At 43.7% G+C, this 15,542-nt stretch overlaps 1 protein-coding gene across 7 annotated transcripts in view; it reads right to left on the reverse strand.

The window, feature by feature from the left end:
• EYA3 (EYA transcriptional coactivator and phosphatase 3) overlaps window positions 1-15,542 on the reverse strand; it is a 57,957-nt gene that overhangs the window by 8,776 nt on the left and 33,639 nt on the right. For 2 of the 7 annotated variants that reach the window (XM_085081114.1, XM_085081116.1), the window contains 6 exons: window positions 11,486-11,623; window positions 6,812-6,894; window positions 5,230-5,413; window positions 2,608-2,747; window positions 1,165-1,248; window positions 482-571 (listed from right to left, as the gene is read on the reverse strand). In XM_085081114.1, coding sequence (XP_084937240.1) covers window positions 482-571; window positions 1,165-1,248; window positions 2,608-2,747; window positions 5,230-5,413; window positions 6,812-6,894; window positions 11,486-11,623 — 719 coding nt within the window. The remainder of the gene's footprint in view (window positions 1-481; window positions 572-1,164; window positions 1,249-2,607; window positions 2,748-5,229; window positions 5,414-6,811; window positions 6,895-11,485; window positions 11,624-15,542) is intronic. The other 5 variants (XM_085081120.1, XM_085081118.1, XM_085081117.1 and 2 more) reach the window with 4 other exon arrangements.

Genomic DNA, 15,542 nt, shown 5'->3' on the forward strand with positions numbered 1-15,542 from the left:
ACAAAAGAAAAAGGGAGGGTGCTGTGGGTCCTCCATGGGTACAGCTTGCTTGTCTATGTAGTGTCCTTCAAAGCTGTGCCACAGACAATGTGACCTCCTGTATTCTTGTCCTTGGCTTAGTCACAACCCTTGAGAACTGACATCCTCGAGACTGCCTTGTCCTCACATCTCTGGTCATCTCACATTTCAAGAGAGGATCAGTGGAAGCAAAGTGGTCACCAGCACAGAAATGTAAATACAGGATGGATCAGACATCACTCTTTTTATTTGTATGGGTTAAAGCAGAAAGCCAGCAGAAACTGAGAGCTCCTGACACTAGAAGGCTGCAGAATGCCTGTCTCAGTTAAGAGTGCAGCTCTGATTTGGCTATGCTTACAACAAGTAATAAGAGGTTCTGAAGCACAGAGCCCTCACTAACAGTGCAACACAATTCTGACATGGTAATGTGCAGTTCTGCCTTTCAAACACATTTGCCATGTACCTCCAAGTCATTGAAAAACAAGTGAGTATCAGCAACTTCAAAAATCATCTCCTCCATGGACAGACCTGAGCCAATCACTAGAGTTGGATCCTGGCAAAACACAAAAAGAAAATGTAAATGCACTGTGGATACAGGCAGTAGGGAATTGTCATAAATCCCTCATTAGTTAAACTGCACAGAGCTTTCCACTGTATATAAAATCTGCCATAATTCCAGCTACACGCAGTGGTGTGAACTACAATTGCCCTAATATTTCAAAAAACGCAATTAAAAAAAAAAAAAAAAAAGAAGAAATCCACATTCTGATAATACATTGGCCCAAAATGTAACAAAACACTCCAGTGCTCCCCAGGACAGACATGCATTTTCACAGTCAGCACATCCAAAACATTAAAAAATCTACAATGTATTTTGAAGGAGAAAAACCACTTCCTTTCTCTATGTGCTAGGACCTCAGTAATTGCCAGTGAGAATAAAACCAGTTTGACAGACTTGCATTTTCAGAAGGGACATGTTCATGTCCATCTCCTAGCTCTGTATAAAGCCAAATTCAGTTCTTTCCCTGCCCCAAACTGCTGACAAATTAAAACTATAACCTTATATCACTAAAAAAAATTCTATTCCTTTTCCAAAGACCCTGCATGACAGAAATGAGTTTTCTTCCATGGAAAAGACAGTATTACCTTGCCATATTTTTGAGCATAAGACCCTGTGAGAAGGGAATGGAAGATGATGATAGTTTCATCCAGGTCCCAGAGAAACACCCGCTGCAGGGAGAACAAGAGCATGTTAGAGCTGAGATACTCCAGGAACTGAACTACAGTAAGGGAGAAAGTTTTAGAGGTAATTTTGTGGATAGCTGCAGCATGCTTTAACAGGTATGAACAACAGTTCTCATCTTACAGGCTGAGCACATTCATCTCTTCAGTTTATTGCAGTGGAGTTTATATACTGCTACAGGAGTACACACTATTTCAAAAGCTTCTCTTGCTTTTGTATTTATAAAAATAAAGCTTAGAGTGTTAGTGAACTCTAGAGCTCTGCTGAGGAAGAAATGATCACTTCCTCTGATCTGGAGAGGACCAGGTACATGCCCTTGGTGTTTGTCAGAGACACCTTTGTTATAAATAATGCGATGGGCTGCCATGAGGAATGGCAGAGTATTGGTACAGAAGGACTTTGATACTGAGAAGCTGGGCCAACACGTGGGGTGGAATAACCCCTCACACTGGTCCAGGCTGAAGAAGGTGGACAGCAGAGTGGACACCAGTAGCACCTTCTCCCTGTGGCTAAGATGACCTTCCTGCTGGAGTGTGCCACATGTGCCAGAAAGAAGATGCTGTCTCAACCCACTTGGCACTGGGAAAGTCACCCCAGATTGCATCTTCCCAAATTATCTCTCAGTACAGAAAAGATATGGATCTGTTGAGGTGGGTCCAGAGGAGGCCACAGAAATTATCAGAGGGATGAAACACCCTTCCTGTCTTGAAAGACCAAGAAAATTGGGGTTGCTCAGCCTGGAGAAGGCTCTGGGTGGGAGATCTTACTGTGGCCATGGGCAGGGACACCTTCCACTAGACCAGGTTGCTCCAAGGCCTGTGCAACCTGGCCTTGGACACTCCCAGGTATGGGGCAGCTACAGCTGTGCCAGTATCTTGCCTTGCCACCCTCACATGAAGATGTTTCTCCTAATATCTAATCTAAACCTACTCTCTTTCAATTTGAGCCCATGAGGACAGAGGGCTCAAATTGCAGGGCCTGTAGCAACAGAACAAGGGGGAATGGTTTTAAACTCAAAGAGAGTAAATTTAGACTGGATGTAAAGAACACCTTTTTACAAATAAAGTGGTGAGGCACTGGCACACGTCCAGAGAGGTGTTGGATGCCCCATCCCTGAAAACATTGAAGGCCAGGATAGATACAGCTCTGAGCAACCTGATCTACTTGAAGATGTCCCTGTTCATTGTAGGGTGGTTGGACTAGATGACCCTGAAAGGTCCCTTCAACCCAAATCATTCTATAATCCCCTTCTATTTCCATGGAGACAGAATGAAAAAAAGAGAGGAGAATTTTCACCACCACACTATTCTGCAATGCTACCTGTAGTAAAGAAGATCACTACTTACCTCCAGTTCACTGTCCTGTGAGGAGGAGGTATCTGCTTTCCGCTTCCCTCTGTTCTTCCCAGGGATGTTTTTTCTTGCTTGCTCATCTAACTCTTTACTTGCTGCTGCTCTCGGTAGCAAAGGACTTGTGGATGCATCTCCTAGAAGAAAGAAATCACACAGCTCTCATTCCTTCATGTCTCAAAACAAACACCAATACAGTATTGGCCACAAACCACCTTTTGCAAAAGGTGAGATGTTACTTTATTATGTGGATGCAGTAGTAGTTGAACCCTGATTAGAACACAAACCATGATTTCTTTGTCCTATCATTTCAAAACCGCTTTGTCTCCTCAATTCAGTCCCCCAGGACTGAGTTATTGCAAGGGCTATTACCTGCAGAGTGAAGCGAGAGCAAAGCACCCTCCATCCCAAGGCCTGGAACCCCACAGTTATTTCACTACCCTGGAACTACCTTATTACTCAACTGTTTCATTAAATAGATAGTTGAATATAAAAGAGTAACAGGAATGATGTTGGGCCTGGAGACACAGCCTTGGCCAAGCAGCATGGCCCTGACTGACTGGGATATGTGATGGAGCCTGTTCTGCTGCTGGTAAGAACTCTCTTCCCAGGGAAACTCTCTTCCCAGCCTCCATAAAAATCACTGACTTTGATGTGCAGAGTATAAGGACCATGACGGGACATATTCTATGAATTTAACATTTCAGACCTAGCTAGTTCCAAAATAGGATCAGAACTGTGGCAGGAAGGCAAAGAGCACAAGGGGCTTGGAAGAGCTTTACTTCAGTCTGGGGCTTGAAGATGAGACACTGCAATTCCTATGAAAATCAATGCAAAATGCTGAACTTGGAGAATTCCCGACTTAAGAAAATGGCACTGCAAACATCAACAACTGGGCCATTCCCATGACCTTGAAATAACAGGTCAATTCCTCAGGTTTGGTTTTGCAAATGAGAAAATGCAGCAAATGAGAACTAATTCTCATGGATAAATCTGATGTTGGCTCACCTCAACTAGAGGACAACTGTTTCCTGAAAGAGGGAAAGTGCTTGGAGCACCACACTTCTTGATGTACAACGTGACAGTATGGTGTTTGTCACCCCTGGCCACAGCATCCCATCAGGAAAAGCAGAGAGGGGTTTGAACTTCATTGAGCCCCAGACTACAGATTTGTATGCTTGGCTCAGTGGCAGCCACCCATCCCTGCCTGCAGGTTGTGTGACTGAACTGGATGACTTGGTTGAGCTCAGGTACTCCTGATGGACTTGGGGAAGATGGATAAGGCAAAGTGCTGAAAGGCAAATGCTCAGCACCTCCCCCAGCAGGCTGACACCCAGCCCCTGTCCAAGCAAGACCCACCCTAGAAGCCAAACCTCACACACCCTCCTCTTCCTCTACTTCAGTTTTTATTGCTGAGCATGTTATTACGTAGCAGGGAAAATTCTTTTTCCAACTGAACCAGCTGTGTCCCCTTCCAGGGTCTTGTGTATCTCAAGCCTGCTTGCTGGAAGTGTGGAGGGGAGAAAGCTCTGACCACGTACAAGAATTGTTCAGCAGGAGCCAAAACACTCTGTGTTACCAGCATTGCTTTAGCCAGGAATCCAAAGCACAGCACCAGCACAGCTGCTAGGAAGAAAGTTTCCTCCAGCCTGGCCAGATCCAGGGCACCAAGAAAAATTACTGGAAATTGGATTTCTTCTTTTCCCCCCAGCCTTCAAATCTGTAATAGGCAGCAAATTTCAATTTACAACTGCTCAACACCACAGGAACTATCTCCTAACTCCTTGCACAAGGCACCAGAAGAAAGCACTAAGTCTTTGCTCCTGTCCTTCAAAAATTAAGAAACTCTTATTTTTCAAGAAGAAACTTTAGCCAACACTCCTGAGGATGGGACACAACCCAACACTGGTGGAAATGACCAAAGATGAGCCTTCTCTAGAACTGGCAACTAAACCTTTTCAATACACTTTCTACTTCCCTTACCAGCGAAAATCTTCTCTACTGGACAAGTGCCAATGACTGACTGCTCTGCAGATGCAGATGTGCTCATAGCAAAGCACAGCAGAGCAGCTGTTTGCAATGATGAGGCACAGGAAAGGAAAGCATGTACTGCTGGGCACATCAGAGACCAGCTCAGCAAGAGGGGATGGCTGAAAATGCAGGAGCAGTCCTGGAGGACTTCCATAACTGGGACTGGCAGCTATGTCATGGCTGCCAGGTGCTCTGCACACCTGGCTGGCAGGAGTGAAAGATGCATCAGGAGTTATTGAGACTGAATATAAGCAATCACCCTGTAGCCGAAGTAAATATCCCATTCCCAGCGAGCTGCTGCTGGCAACTCTTCAAGTGACCCCTCACACTCCCTCTCCCTGGGGCACACAGAGCACATGGTAAGTGTCCTGGAATCGCAGCAGTAGAAGGCCTCTGATACATGAGTTTGGCTGGCCCACCATAATATTCTGCACACCAGTGAGACCAGTCTAACAAGGAAGACAAGTGTCCCATCTGGCCAGCATGAAAACATGCAACAGGTACCCTTCGGAGATGTTTCCCCATACCTGCCCCCTGCACTGTTTAGCAGTGGTACTTTGCAGCCACCCATTACAGACCCCGCCTCACCAGAGGAAGGTCTCTGCACCGCCTGTGCCGGCACCAGGGCATTTAGTTTCTCAGCTGGGTACGTGGTCGTGGCTAATGCCATGCTCTCTGTGTTACTGTCTGCTGGTGGCACCACTCCAAAGCTTGCGCTTGGGTAACAGGTCTGGTACTGACTCTGGCCAAGGATCGTGTATGTAGGATATTCCTGTTGGAGAAAAGGGTTAGTGATGGTAGGACACCACATTCAGAAAACACTCTGAATCAGGATAACTTTTGTGCTAGCATATCCTGTCCAAGAAAAATCCCACCAAGAGCACAGTCTGACTTTATGCTGTTTCATTCTGCATATGTAAGACATTCCCAAAAAGGGCTGAGAGCTCTGGCTGTCCAATGGCCCCTGCACAGGCAGGTTTTGCAGAGGAGGCCAGTGATCACAGGACCACTCCTCTGCTCCCAGTGTCTGCAAAAATTAATTCATAATGAATGATGTGACAGTAATAGGGGAGTTGAGTGGATGCCAAGATATCAGTGCACTCTGTGCTCTGGACTGTGTGGTTTTGTCTTGCATTTGACTTCCTGGTACCAGATGTACTGACAGTGACAGAAAGTGACCTTGGGCCTGGCTGAGGGCAGAACTACAGGATAAATGTCCCTTACTCATGTCCTGACTTCATCAAGCAATAATTCTGCGTGCTGTGCTGGAAGGTATCCATTTATGGAAACTACTTATTCATTTAGGAGATAGCTGTGCACCTGGAGCTGTGCTTGAGGATTTCAACTTCTGCTACTGACAGTAAAAAAAGCAGCGACCCCAAATGTCACATCACACTGTTCTGGTACTCTGTGCTCTCCTGATTTCCTTGAAGAGCAGCCTGGGTTTGTGAACCATGTACCTTGGCCTGAAATACTAAAAGAAAATCTTTTTTTCCCCCCTATCGTTCCAAGCAAGTTTATGTTTAAAAAGCAACAGTATAAGCACAGAAGGATTTTTGTGCATCCATTGCATGTTCTACACTTCCTGTATTCTCTTTCTGAAAAGTTAGACACTGAAGTTTTCCTTTGTACATCCAAGTACTCAGGATGGCAGTTAACCACCCAGAGAGGTAAACAGCAGGGGGAAATGCTCTTTGCTAGTTTGCAGGGCCGTTTCACTTTTTCTAGTCTACCATCAGAATGCACATCATTCTTTACTGGGTTGGGATTTTGTTTGTGTACAACATTTCCTATTCTTGCTGAGGGAGAATAAAAGCATCCAAAAAACATCCACCTCTAATCCTCCCTGTAGATTTAGTGCTCAAAACAGCTGAATTGTTTCTTCCCCTCCATCTCTCTTGCAGAGAGCTCAGTTTGACTCACCTCACAATTTGCAGGTGAGGCAACAGCTTTGAACAGATGAAGTGAATTTGTTGCGAAAGCCAAATGGAGAAGCATCATAGTCAAAGAGACAGAAGGAGTGATTTGGTGACTTTCAGTTATACACTGAGCCCCACAACTCCAGAACCACTGTGCTCCATTTGAAGTGATGTTCCCATGTTAGTTTTGAGTAACGTGTTAAACAAAGGTAAAGGAGATGCTGCACATAAATTTACCAAGGAAGTTTTACCTGTGAGATGCTGGCTACTGCTGACGTGGAAATATTGACAACAGTTGAGGATGTAGAGATTGGACTGGCATTGGTAGTTGATGCTGTAAAATTGAGAATTACTGCAATAAATATTCTAGAAAAACATGAGAAATGAGGAGTTGTGAAATAAGTACTTACTAGGCAGATGTGCAAGTATTTTTGCTTCCAGCAGCACTCTACTACTAACAGCCAAAAAAGGACTGGGCTGTATTTTGACACCACTTCCACTTCAATTGGGCTTAGAGGGAAGGAGAGCTAGTACATCTTTAAAAACAGTCCTTTCAAATGGTTCAGAAACCTTTTCCCTCCATGGTTGCTAAGCAATTGGCGTAGAATTAAAAAGTTTTACATCTTTACTACATGTTTTAATGAGACAATAATCACATTCTGATGCTCAACCAGTAGCAGTTGAAAATGAATCAGAATAAATTAAAAAAAGGGACATGAATGTGTTTAAATCACAGTTTAAATCACAGTTCTGATAAAAAGAAAAATCTCTGCATTGAACTTGGCATTTTTACTCTAATTAGATTAAACATTTAAGGAAACATGAGGAATGTTTCAAATAGTAGAAGAAGAGTGCTTCCTACTGGAGAAAGTGAACATTTCTCCCAACATCCCTGTGTCTAGAACTGCCTTTTGGATGTGACTTTCTGAAATAATCTGTCAACAGCTCATAGGACAAATTCTTACGATGTGTAGTTGTTAGTATCAACTTGAAGATGTTTCATAGCCTTCATGTCACTGCATTCAGTTCTCCCAAAACACAGGAGATGTTGCTAGAGCAGCACTTGGGAATGCCAGTCATTTAGCAGTTTTTGGGGGGTTGCAGATGCAGGGCCACTCCATTAAACATTCTTCAATATGAGGCTTCAGGACTCACAAGGGTAACAACAAATAATTAAATCAGCATGAACAAAACCAGAATGTACAAAACCAGATGTCACCAAGAACTATTTTCTTTTCTAAATCACCTTCCTCTGCACACAAATAAACAAAAAATCACTTTTAGATGCTTCTGGAAAGACTTGCAGAAATCCACAGTATCCTTAGTTTACCATCACTCTGAGAAAAACCCTCATTTTCTGTAAATACCAGAAGAATGCACCCTACCAACTCAAGCTTCTGAAGGCTTCTGAAGTCCTGCTGCCCCAGGGAAACAGACCCATCGTGAACACTTAACATACACTGCAGTGTATGTTGTGCTATGGCAAGCACAGATACTACCTGGTGGCTCCTAGAAAGAGGAATGAATCCAAAATATGCCTCAAAAAAGGTAAGAAATGAAAACAAAAGAAATGTATCTTAAAAGAGGTGTAAAAATACACAGTATTTACAGGAGGTGAGAAGTATGAAGGGTGTCATCTCTGTGGAAGCAGGAAAAAATGGGAAGAAATCAGTTCCAGGAACATTTAGAAAAAGGCAAAAGGGCTGCACTGAATAGCAATAATGGCAATGAAGACACACAACGACCTACAGTAGCTCCACAGCTACTTGAAGCGCAGCTGTGAGAGCCAAGGAACCTGTCACAGACACTCCTCAAAAGCTACTGCTCAAAAACAGGAGGCAGTTTCCAAATAAAACTCCTTCCAACTACACATTATGGAAGCTATCAAGGCTGTTACCACCTTAAGAGAAGGTCCGTTCCTAGGCCCTTATGAAGCTCAGCTCTCCAGAAAAGACCCTAACTAACTGAACAAACCTGCCAAGCAGCTGGGGCAGAGTAACTCTGTGGAAGACAGACTGTTACACCACTGCTTTCAAGACTATTATGGAGAGCAAACAGAAAGCAATTCTTATCTGTAGTGCTCTGCAGAGGCTGCTTCTCCACTGAGATTGATTACACAAGTTAAGAAATCAGAAAAAAGATTTCAAGGTTTGGCACTTCCTAGTATGAACTCCATTGTTTATCTTAACTCTGGTCTCCCTCCAACATGTCTTTTTAATAATCCTGTATCTAAACAGGGCTACATATCAGATCTTTTCTAACAGTTCCCACCACACAGATGAACCAGTTCTTTCTGCACTGTGGGCCACTTCCTTTTACCTCCGAATGGGCAAGAAACATGAACAAATATTTGGCACAGGTTTGCCAAATGTGACTTCAAGGTCTGAGGTTTAAAAATATCAGCAAACAGAAGTACTGAATTAAAGATGCCATGACTCTTTTCCTCTTCTCCTTTCTTTTTCCTCCACTTCCAGACCTCATCCTCACATATCACATCCCTACCTCCCCTACCTTACTAATCCCAATCTATTCTGCTTCATTTTTAAAGAGCCAAAACCAGAACCATGCACAGAAATTCCCCTCCAGTGAGTCAGTGAAATTGTACAACCGTGTCTCACCCTGCTGATTTGAGTTGGTGAGAAAAGACAGATATTCCAGGGATTACTAATAAAACAACTCTGCCCATTCTTCCAGCTTCTTCTCTCTACTGCCTCCTTGGCACCAGCCCTTGTACTGACCTGACCCCTTGGTGGGCAGCTTGAGAAGGAAACATAGCATATATTAAAAAGGAAAAGTTTCCTGCCAGTCTACAAAAAGTTTTTCCAAAAACAGAATTTGCACAATTGGGGTGACTTGTGCACACTTTCAGAGAGCAGCCTGCAGGGAAACTTCTCGCAGCACAGATTAAAATCCTTCTCCTGTGTGAAAGCCTGACCAAGCTGGGGTTCTGCAGTTTGCAGAAGAGAAGCCTCCAGGGAGACTTCCGAGCCCCTTCCAGCATCAAGACGGGCTCCGAGAGAGCTGGAGAGGGACTTTGGACAAGGGTCTGGAGTGACAGGACATGGGGGAATGGCTTCCCACTGCCAGAGGACAGGGTTAGATGGGATATTGGGAAGGAATTCTTGGCTTGAGGGTGCTCAGAGAAGCTGTGGTTGCCCTGTCCCTGAAAGTGTCCAAGGCCAGGTTGGACAGGGCTTGGAGCAACCTGGTCCAGTGGAAGGTGTCCCAGCCCATGGCAGAGGGGTTAGAAGTGGACAATCTTTAAGGTCCCTTCCAGCCCAAACCAGTCTGTGATTTTATAATTCCTCTACAGAGCAGGGCCTGACGTGGGTCTGTCACCTCCCCAATTCCCAGGGATCCACCTGTTCCCCCTGACACATCACTGGGAAATCTGGCAGGAGTCATGTTGTGCAGAACCATTCCTGACCCTTGGCAGTTAAAGCTGGTGCTGTAAGACACAATAATTCATTCTGCTGGTGGGAGTATGGGAAGGAGGGTTATATTGGAAGGAAGGGAGTATTTCCTCGTGTTATGAATGTGAAAAGGGAATAAAGGATAAATATTACACTGGGCCACTGGCTATCACAATGATGCAAGCTGAGCAAGTACCACAACATACCACATGACCTTCCTCCCAGTGAGAGACATGCTAAAACCCACTCACTGCTAATTTTAAGAATTATCCTCCTTTTCTTGGCTCTCATGAGACTGCATCTGGTTATGGCATTCAGTTTGGGGCCTCAGGCACAAAGAAACGTTGATAAAACTCAGTGGGTCTGGTAAAGAGACACCAAACCAGTCACGTTTGGCACAGAGCATGTGCCTTGCAAGGGGCATTTCAGGGGAGAGGGACTGTCCAGCCAGGAGAGGAGGTGGCTTTGGGGACCTGCCACAGCCTGCTGGTACCTGCATGGACATTAGTGAGAAGACAGACATAGGCTCTTTTTGCAGGTGTGCAGCAGCAGGAGAGAAATGGTCACAACGTGAAAGAGGGAAAGCTCTGAGTTGACAAAAGAAAAAAGTTTCATCAAAATGACAGTCAGGTCCTGGAACTGGCAAAATTTCCAGTCTCTGAGGTTTTGGAGACCCAACTACATAAAGCTCTGAGCAACCTAGTTCCGAATTCTGTATCAACTGCTCTTTGAGGAGGAAGCTGAACTAAAAATTTCCTGAAGTCCCTCAATTATTCTGCGAAAATATTGCACAAGAAATAGAATACAAATTCCTGAAATGCTTTATAAAATCTTCAGAGAAAGAGACAAATTTTCACAACTCGTCACCAAAACATAAATGGCAAAAATCCAGCCTAAGGAAAAGGTATCAATTCACACATATTTGCCAAAAGCAACATTAATCCATTGTTCAGCTATCTGGCACATTCACTCCTAAAAACTGCTGTGGAAGCTGGTGAAATTCAGCACCTGCCTTCTTAGATGTAGCACTTCCAGCAGCTGTAATATTTGTAGGGTAGTTCTATATTGAGAAATTCACCTAGCAGATCTATCAATCTGGTGTGTGTGTGTGTGATATGCAAGAGCCATCTACCTCCAGAAGGAATTAAAAACAAATGTTTAAAAATCCAACTTCAGTCAGCGTATTTCCTGACATCAAGCTAAAGACCACAAGCAAAGAGAAATGCAAGAGCATTCCCAGTAAAGCATGCAAGAACACAACATTTAGTCTCCTTTCCCCTTCCCATTTGCTCTTCACCCTGTTCAGCCCAGCAGCATGGCACCAATGAGCCAGCCTGGTGCACACACAGGTACGAGGCAAATACAAACCCAGACACACACAGGCACAAAGAGGAGAGAGGCAAAGCATGAAGAACCATGCACAAACCAAGGTCAGGCGTGCAAGCCTCTCTAGTTTGGTATCGGGACTCAGTTAGGTGGAAAGAGATGCAGATAAAAACCATGCCAAGTTACCTTCAATGGAATAAGAATAATGTGCTGGGCTGGGCTGGCTTGTGGTTAACCCTGTAGTGCAGGTAAGAACACTGTGCTGACTTGTAGATGGAGTCTGAATTAAACCACTTTCAGGTTTCATACCTGGCCACAGTGCACCTGAATCAGATAAATTGGACCAGTTACAAACAAATATGCTGGGACCAAAAAGCGTGCTGCTACCTCAGATTAAGGTTTTTGCTCATCACAAAAGCAAGTAACAAATGACACATGGAAAATGTTTAATTTCAGCAATAGTAAGTGCTGTCAGGCTGTGCAGGGATTAGAGCTGGTGACAAAATGGCTGAAAAAGAGAAAATTAAAAGTACTAAGAAGACTAATTTGCAAAGCTTTTAACTAAAAATCTGTTTGTGTCACTAAGATTCACTGCCCCATGCACATAAAGGACCTGCCAATCGCTGTGATTTTGGGCTGGGCTGCACAGCACTGCAAGTGACATCAGTGGTTACACAGCAAGGCCAAAGTTGGGATCTATGAAGGCCAAGCTAAATGCTTCCACTACTTCACTGGGATTTGGGTTGAATATCTTAAAACAAGCCACAAGTCAGTAATTTTGCTAGACTGACAACAACAAATATAGAGCTAAAAAAAAAATTCCAAATGTTTCTTCTAGATTTCCGGTTGTTTTCGAAAGCTTTTTTAACAACCCTGGGTACAGCACAGAGAGCAGAGTGATTGTAATTATGTGTACAGGGCACACTTAGCAGTATGGATCAGCTAAGGTGCCATGTTAAGGTCAAGGTTACTGCACTAACAGGTGCCAACAGTGTCCAACTGAGGCAGCTCAGCTCAGGTCTCACTCTTCACGGCTCTTCAGGCTTTCATTTGAGCATTTTGAAATCTACAGCCAAAGTCAAAGACAGTTCTCCTTGGCCCTGGTTAGAAAGCAGAAATATTTTGAGAGGTTCTACTTGAAAACAAGCAGGAGTGTGCTAAAGCAGAGGAACAAAGGACGTTTGGAGCTAGATACTGTTCAGGTCCACCAGAAAGATCACCGTTCTTTTTAAACACCCCAAAAACAGTACAAAGGGTGCAGAAGCCACCTGTAGCCTTTCACCCGCTCTAGCAGGATGAGCCATGGGCTATGAGTGCTAGGTTTCTTACCTAGAAGATACAGCAAACTCCACTGAGCTGGACAAGAGCAGCAGCTCCAAGAGGTCATTCCATGCTGCAGCTTTGTTAGAATTAATTCTGCAACAGCCCTTTGACTTATTTACATATCTGATCTCAAACTGACACCTATGAGTCAACTTAAATCACTCCTCTCTGTACAGCCACCACAGGGGTTTGACTCTTTGAATCTTAAGCTGCATCTTAAGATTTCAAACCTCCAGAACCTCAATAATGTGCAAATAAAAAGGCTGATTTAAGAAAGACTGTAGATACATTGCAGAAACTCCAGAATAAAATATATGAGAAACATATAAGGAGAGCAGGAATACCTGTGTTTGTTTAGTCTGGAAAGGGAGTGCCACCATCTCCAAATGGGTGAGTAGTTTTTTTAGGGGACAGTAACCAGAAGCTCCTTAGGGCACAAGACAGAGGGACAAGGAGCAGACAGCAACAAAATGTGATGGTCACATGACATGCAGAAGCGCCAAACAACTTGAGAGTGAAACACAAACCCACCCTGAATGCTATAGGATAATGACCACACAGGGAGTGTGGCGCCAGGTCAGACACATGCAGAGGTGTGTGGCACTGGCTGTGTGCCAGTGCAGGAGCCGATTCAGATCATGGGCTAAGGCATCTTCCAGCCTTTGCCTTCCATGACTGTCACAGACACGTCCTACTTTCCATAAAGCAAGGCACACACCTGGCCCGGTGGAACATGAACGTCCCCTCTCATTCTGCAGGACAGCATTAAAAGCCAGCACAGCCTCAAGGATGATAGAGAAGAAGCTGTGAGAGGGGAAATGAGACTCCTCCATGTTCAGTGGCAGCACTGTATGTCCAAGACTGTCACAGCACATATCTACATAGATGGAAAGGCCCCACACAGGACAGCCCATCACTTGCAGGTTTTTCTTGAGTTAATGTAAAACATCACATCCATGGTGTCTCTAACACCAACTTACAGCTACATATATGCAGCCTGGATGTCACTACTCTTATTTTAATGCTTCTTTAACAAAATATCTCCAGACCACATGGGTATTCCATGCAGAACAATGCACTAGAACATCAAGAGAGGCGACAAATCAGCAAGAGCATAGGTCACCCCTTCTCTAAAAGCAGCATCCTAACTTCAGCCACCTCATGACTATGCTTGCATTTGTCAGCTTGCTTGAATTTCATACTGGTTTGTTTCAGTTACATAATCCACAGTGCCTTCTTTCTGGCATAGAAACAAATACACAGTAGAAAGACATACCAACCTCTGTAACAAGCCCTCTGGTGCTGGTAAAACATCTGACCAAGTTGTTGGCCCTAACCTGCTCCCTAGAGATTTTGTGAGCAGAAACAAATTCCAGAATTTCCTCTGCAGTGTGCATATTCAGTCCTCTACCCTCCACCTCTCCCTCACACAATGCAAGGTCCATCTTCTCAGTATCGCTCAGCAAGTACCACTACAGTGATACCCACTGATGATTTCCACTACTAGAAATAATGACTTTTAACATCTTCCTAACACTTGATTTCACACCAAAAATTCAGGTGTTTGACAAGAGACCTCAAAATCCATACCAGACATTTCAGTAACTGATCACATTTGGGATGTTTTACAGATGAAAATTGCTTTGAAGTCAACAGAAAATACAAATTTCTTTCCAAGTCTTCAGAATAATTTCCAGTGTTACCTTTGGAGTATAATACTGAAGCAGCGGAGTACCCCTGCATTCCAGAACCTTTGGATTTAAAAAAACCCACGCCCCCCAAATATAGCCACCACTACTGCCACCAACAAAGCATCACACACACAACACATTAATAAAACCACTACATGCTCACTCCCTCCCTCCAAAATTGTAGAAGTCTAAACCACCTTTTAAAACAACTTCACTGGAGCACTCCACATATTTACAAATATTTGCCTTTAAAAAAACCAACATGTGACACATTAAAACACACAACAGCAGACTAAGCAGCCTCAGTGCACCATGCTCAACAAGCTATTGAGAAACACGAAATAAATGAAGCAAAGGAAACCATCAGCCACTTTTCAGATACAGCAAACAACAGTGCAACAAGGCACTGAAATCAAGGTGCAGGCACCCAGTGAGGAGTATGTTCCAGCAACCATTAGTAATTACAGTATTAGTAATTTAACTTACGTTTAACAAAGCCAAGTCTGGATGTATTATCCTTCCTACACATCTTTCAAATATATAATGACAAATCAATTGCTTTGTAACCTTTAAAAAAACCCATGCTCTATCAGCAGCTAACAAAAGCCAGAAATACAGCTGTTTTTATTCAAAGACATCTAATTCTTTAACTAAAGAAAAATTCATCCTTACACACATCAAGGTACTAAGATTTTAGCACTACAGATAAATCTGCAAGAGGCTCAGTTCATACGGTTGTGCAGCATGACCACAAGCCCATGAGATAACTACTCAGAATCACAGACTTGTTAAAGGTGGAAAAGACCTTTAATATCATCAATCCAACCATTAACCACCCCTATGTCCACCACTAAACCACATCCTCAAGTGCCATAACTATGTTTTTTGAACACTGCAAGGGGTGGTGACTCCACCACTTCCATGGACCGCCAGAGTAATCTTCCAGGTTCCCTGCACAGCGGAGTGATGCTCTCTCCTCTCATCAGTGTCACATGCTAAGGGATAAAACAACCTCTGCTACCTTCCATTCTTTGAGAGCTGGCAATATTATACAATATTTACATATGAAACCAAGTTGAGCAACACTGATGATGAAAAGAGAAGTTGAAATGTTCATTTTTAATAATCAGTTATAAAATTTGGTATGTGTGTGGAGATGGTCAGTCATGGGTTTGGGTTTTTTCCCCTCAGTGCCTAACACTTTAATGTCCCAGCTGCTTGTACAGTAG

The sequence above is a fragment of the Lichenostomus cassidix genome, chromosome 23, assembly GCF_008360975.1.
Source record: "Lichenostomus cassidix isolate B80296 chromosome 23, HeHo_3.0, whole genome shotgun sequence".
Classification (NCBI taxonomy): domain Eukaryota; kingdom Metazoa; phylum Chordata; class Aves; order Passeriformes; family Meliphagidae; genus Lichenostomus; species Lichenostomus cassidix.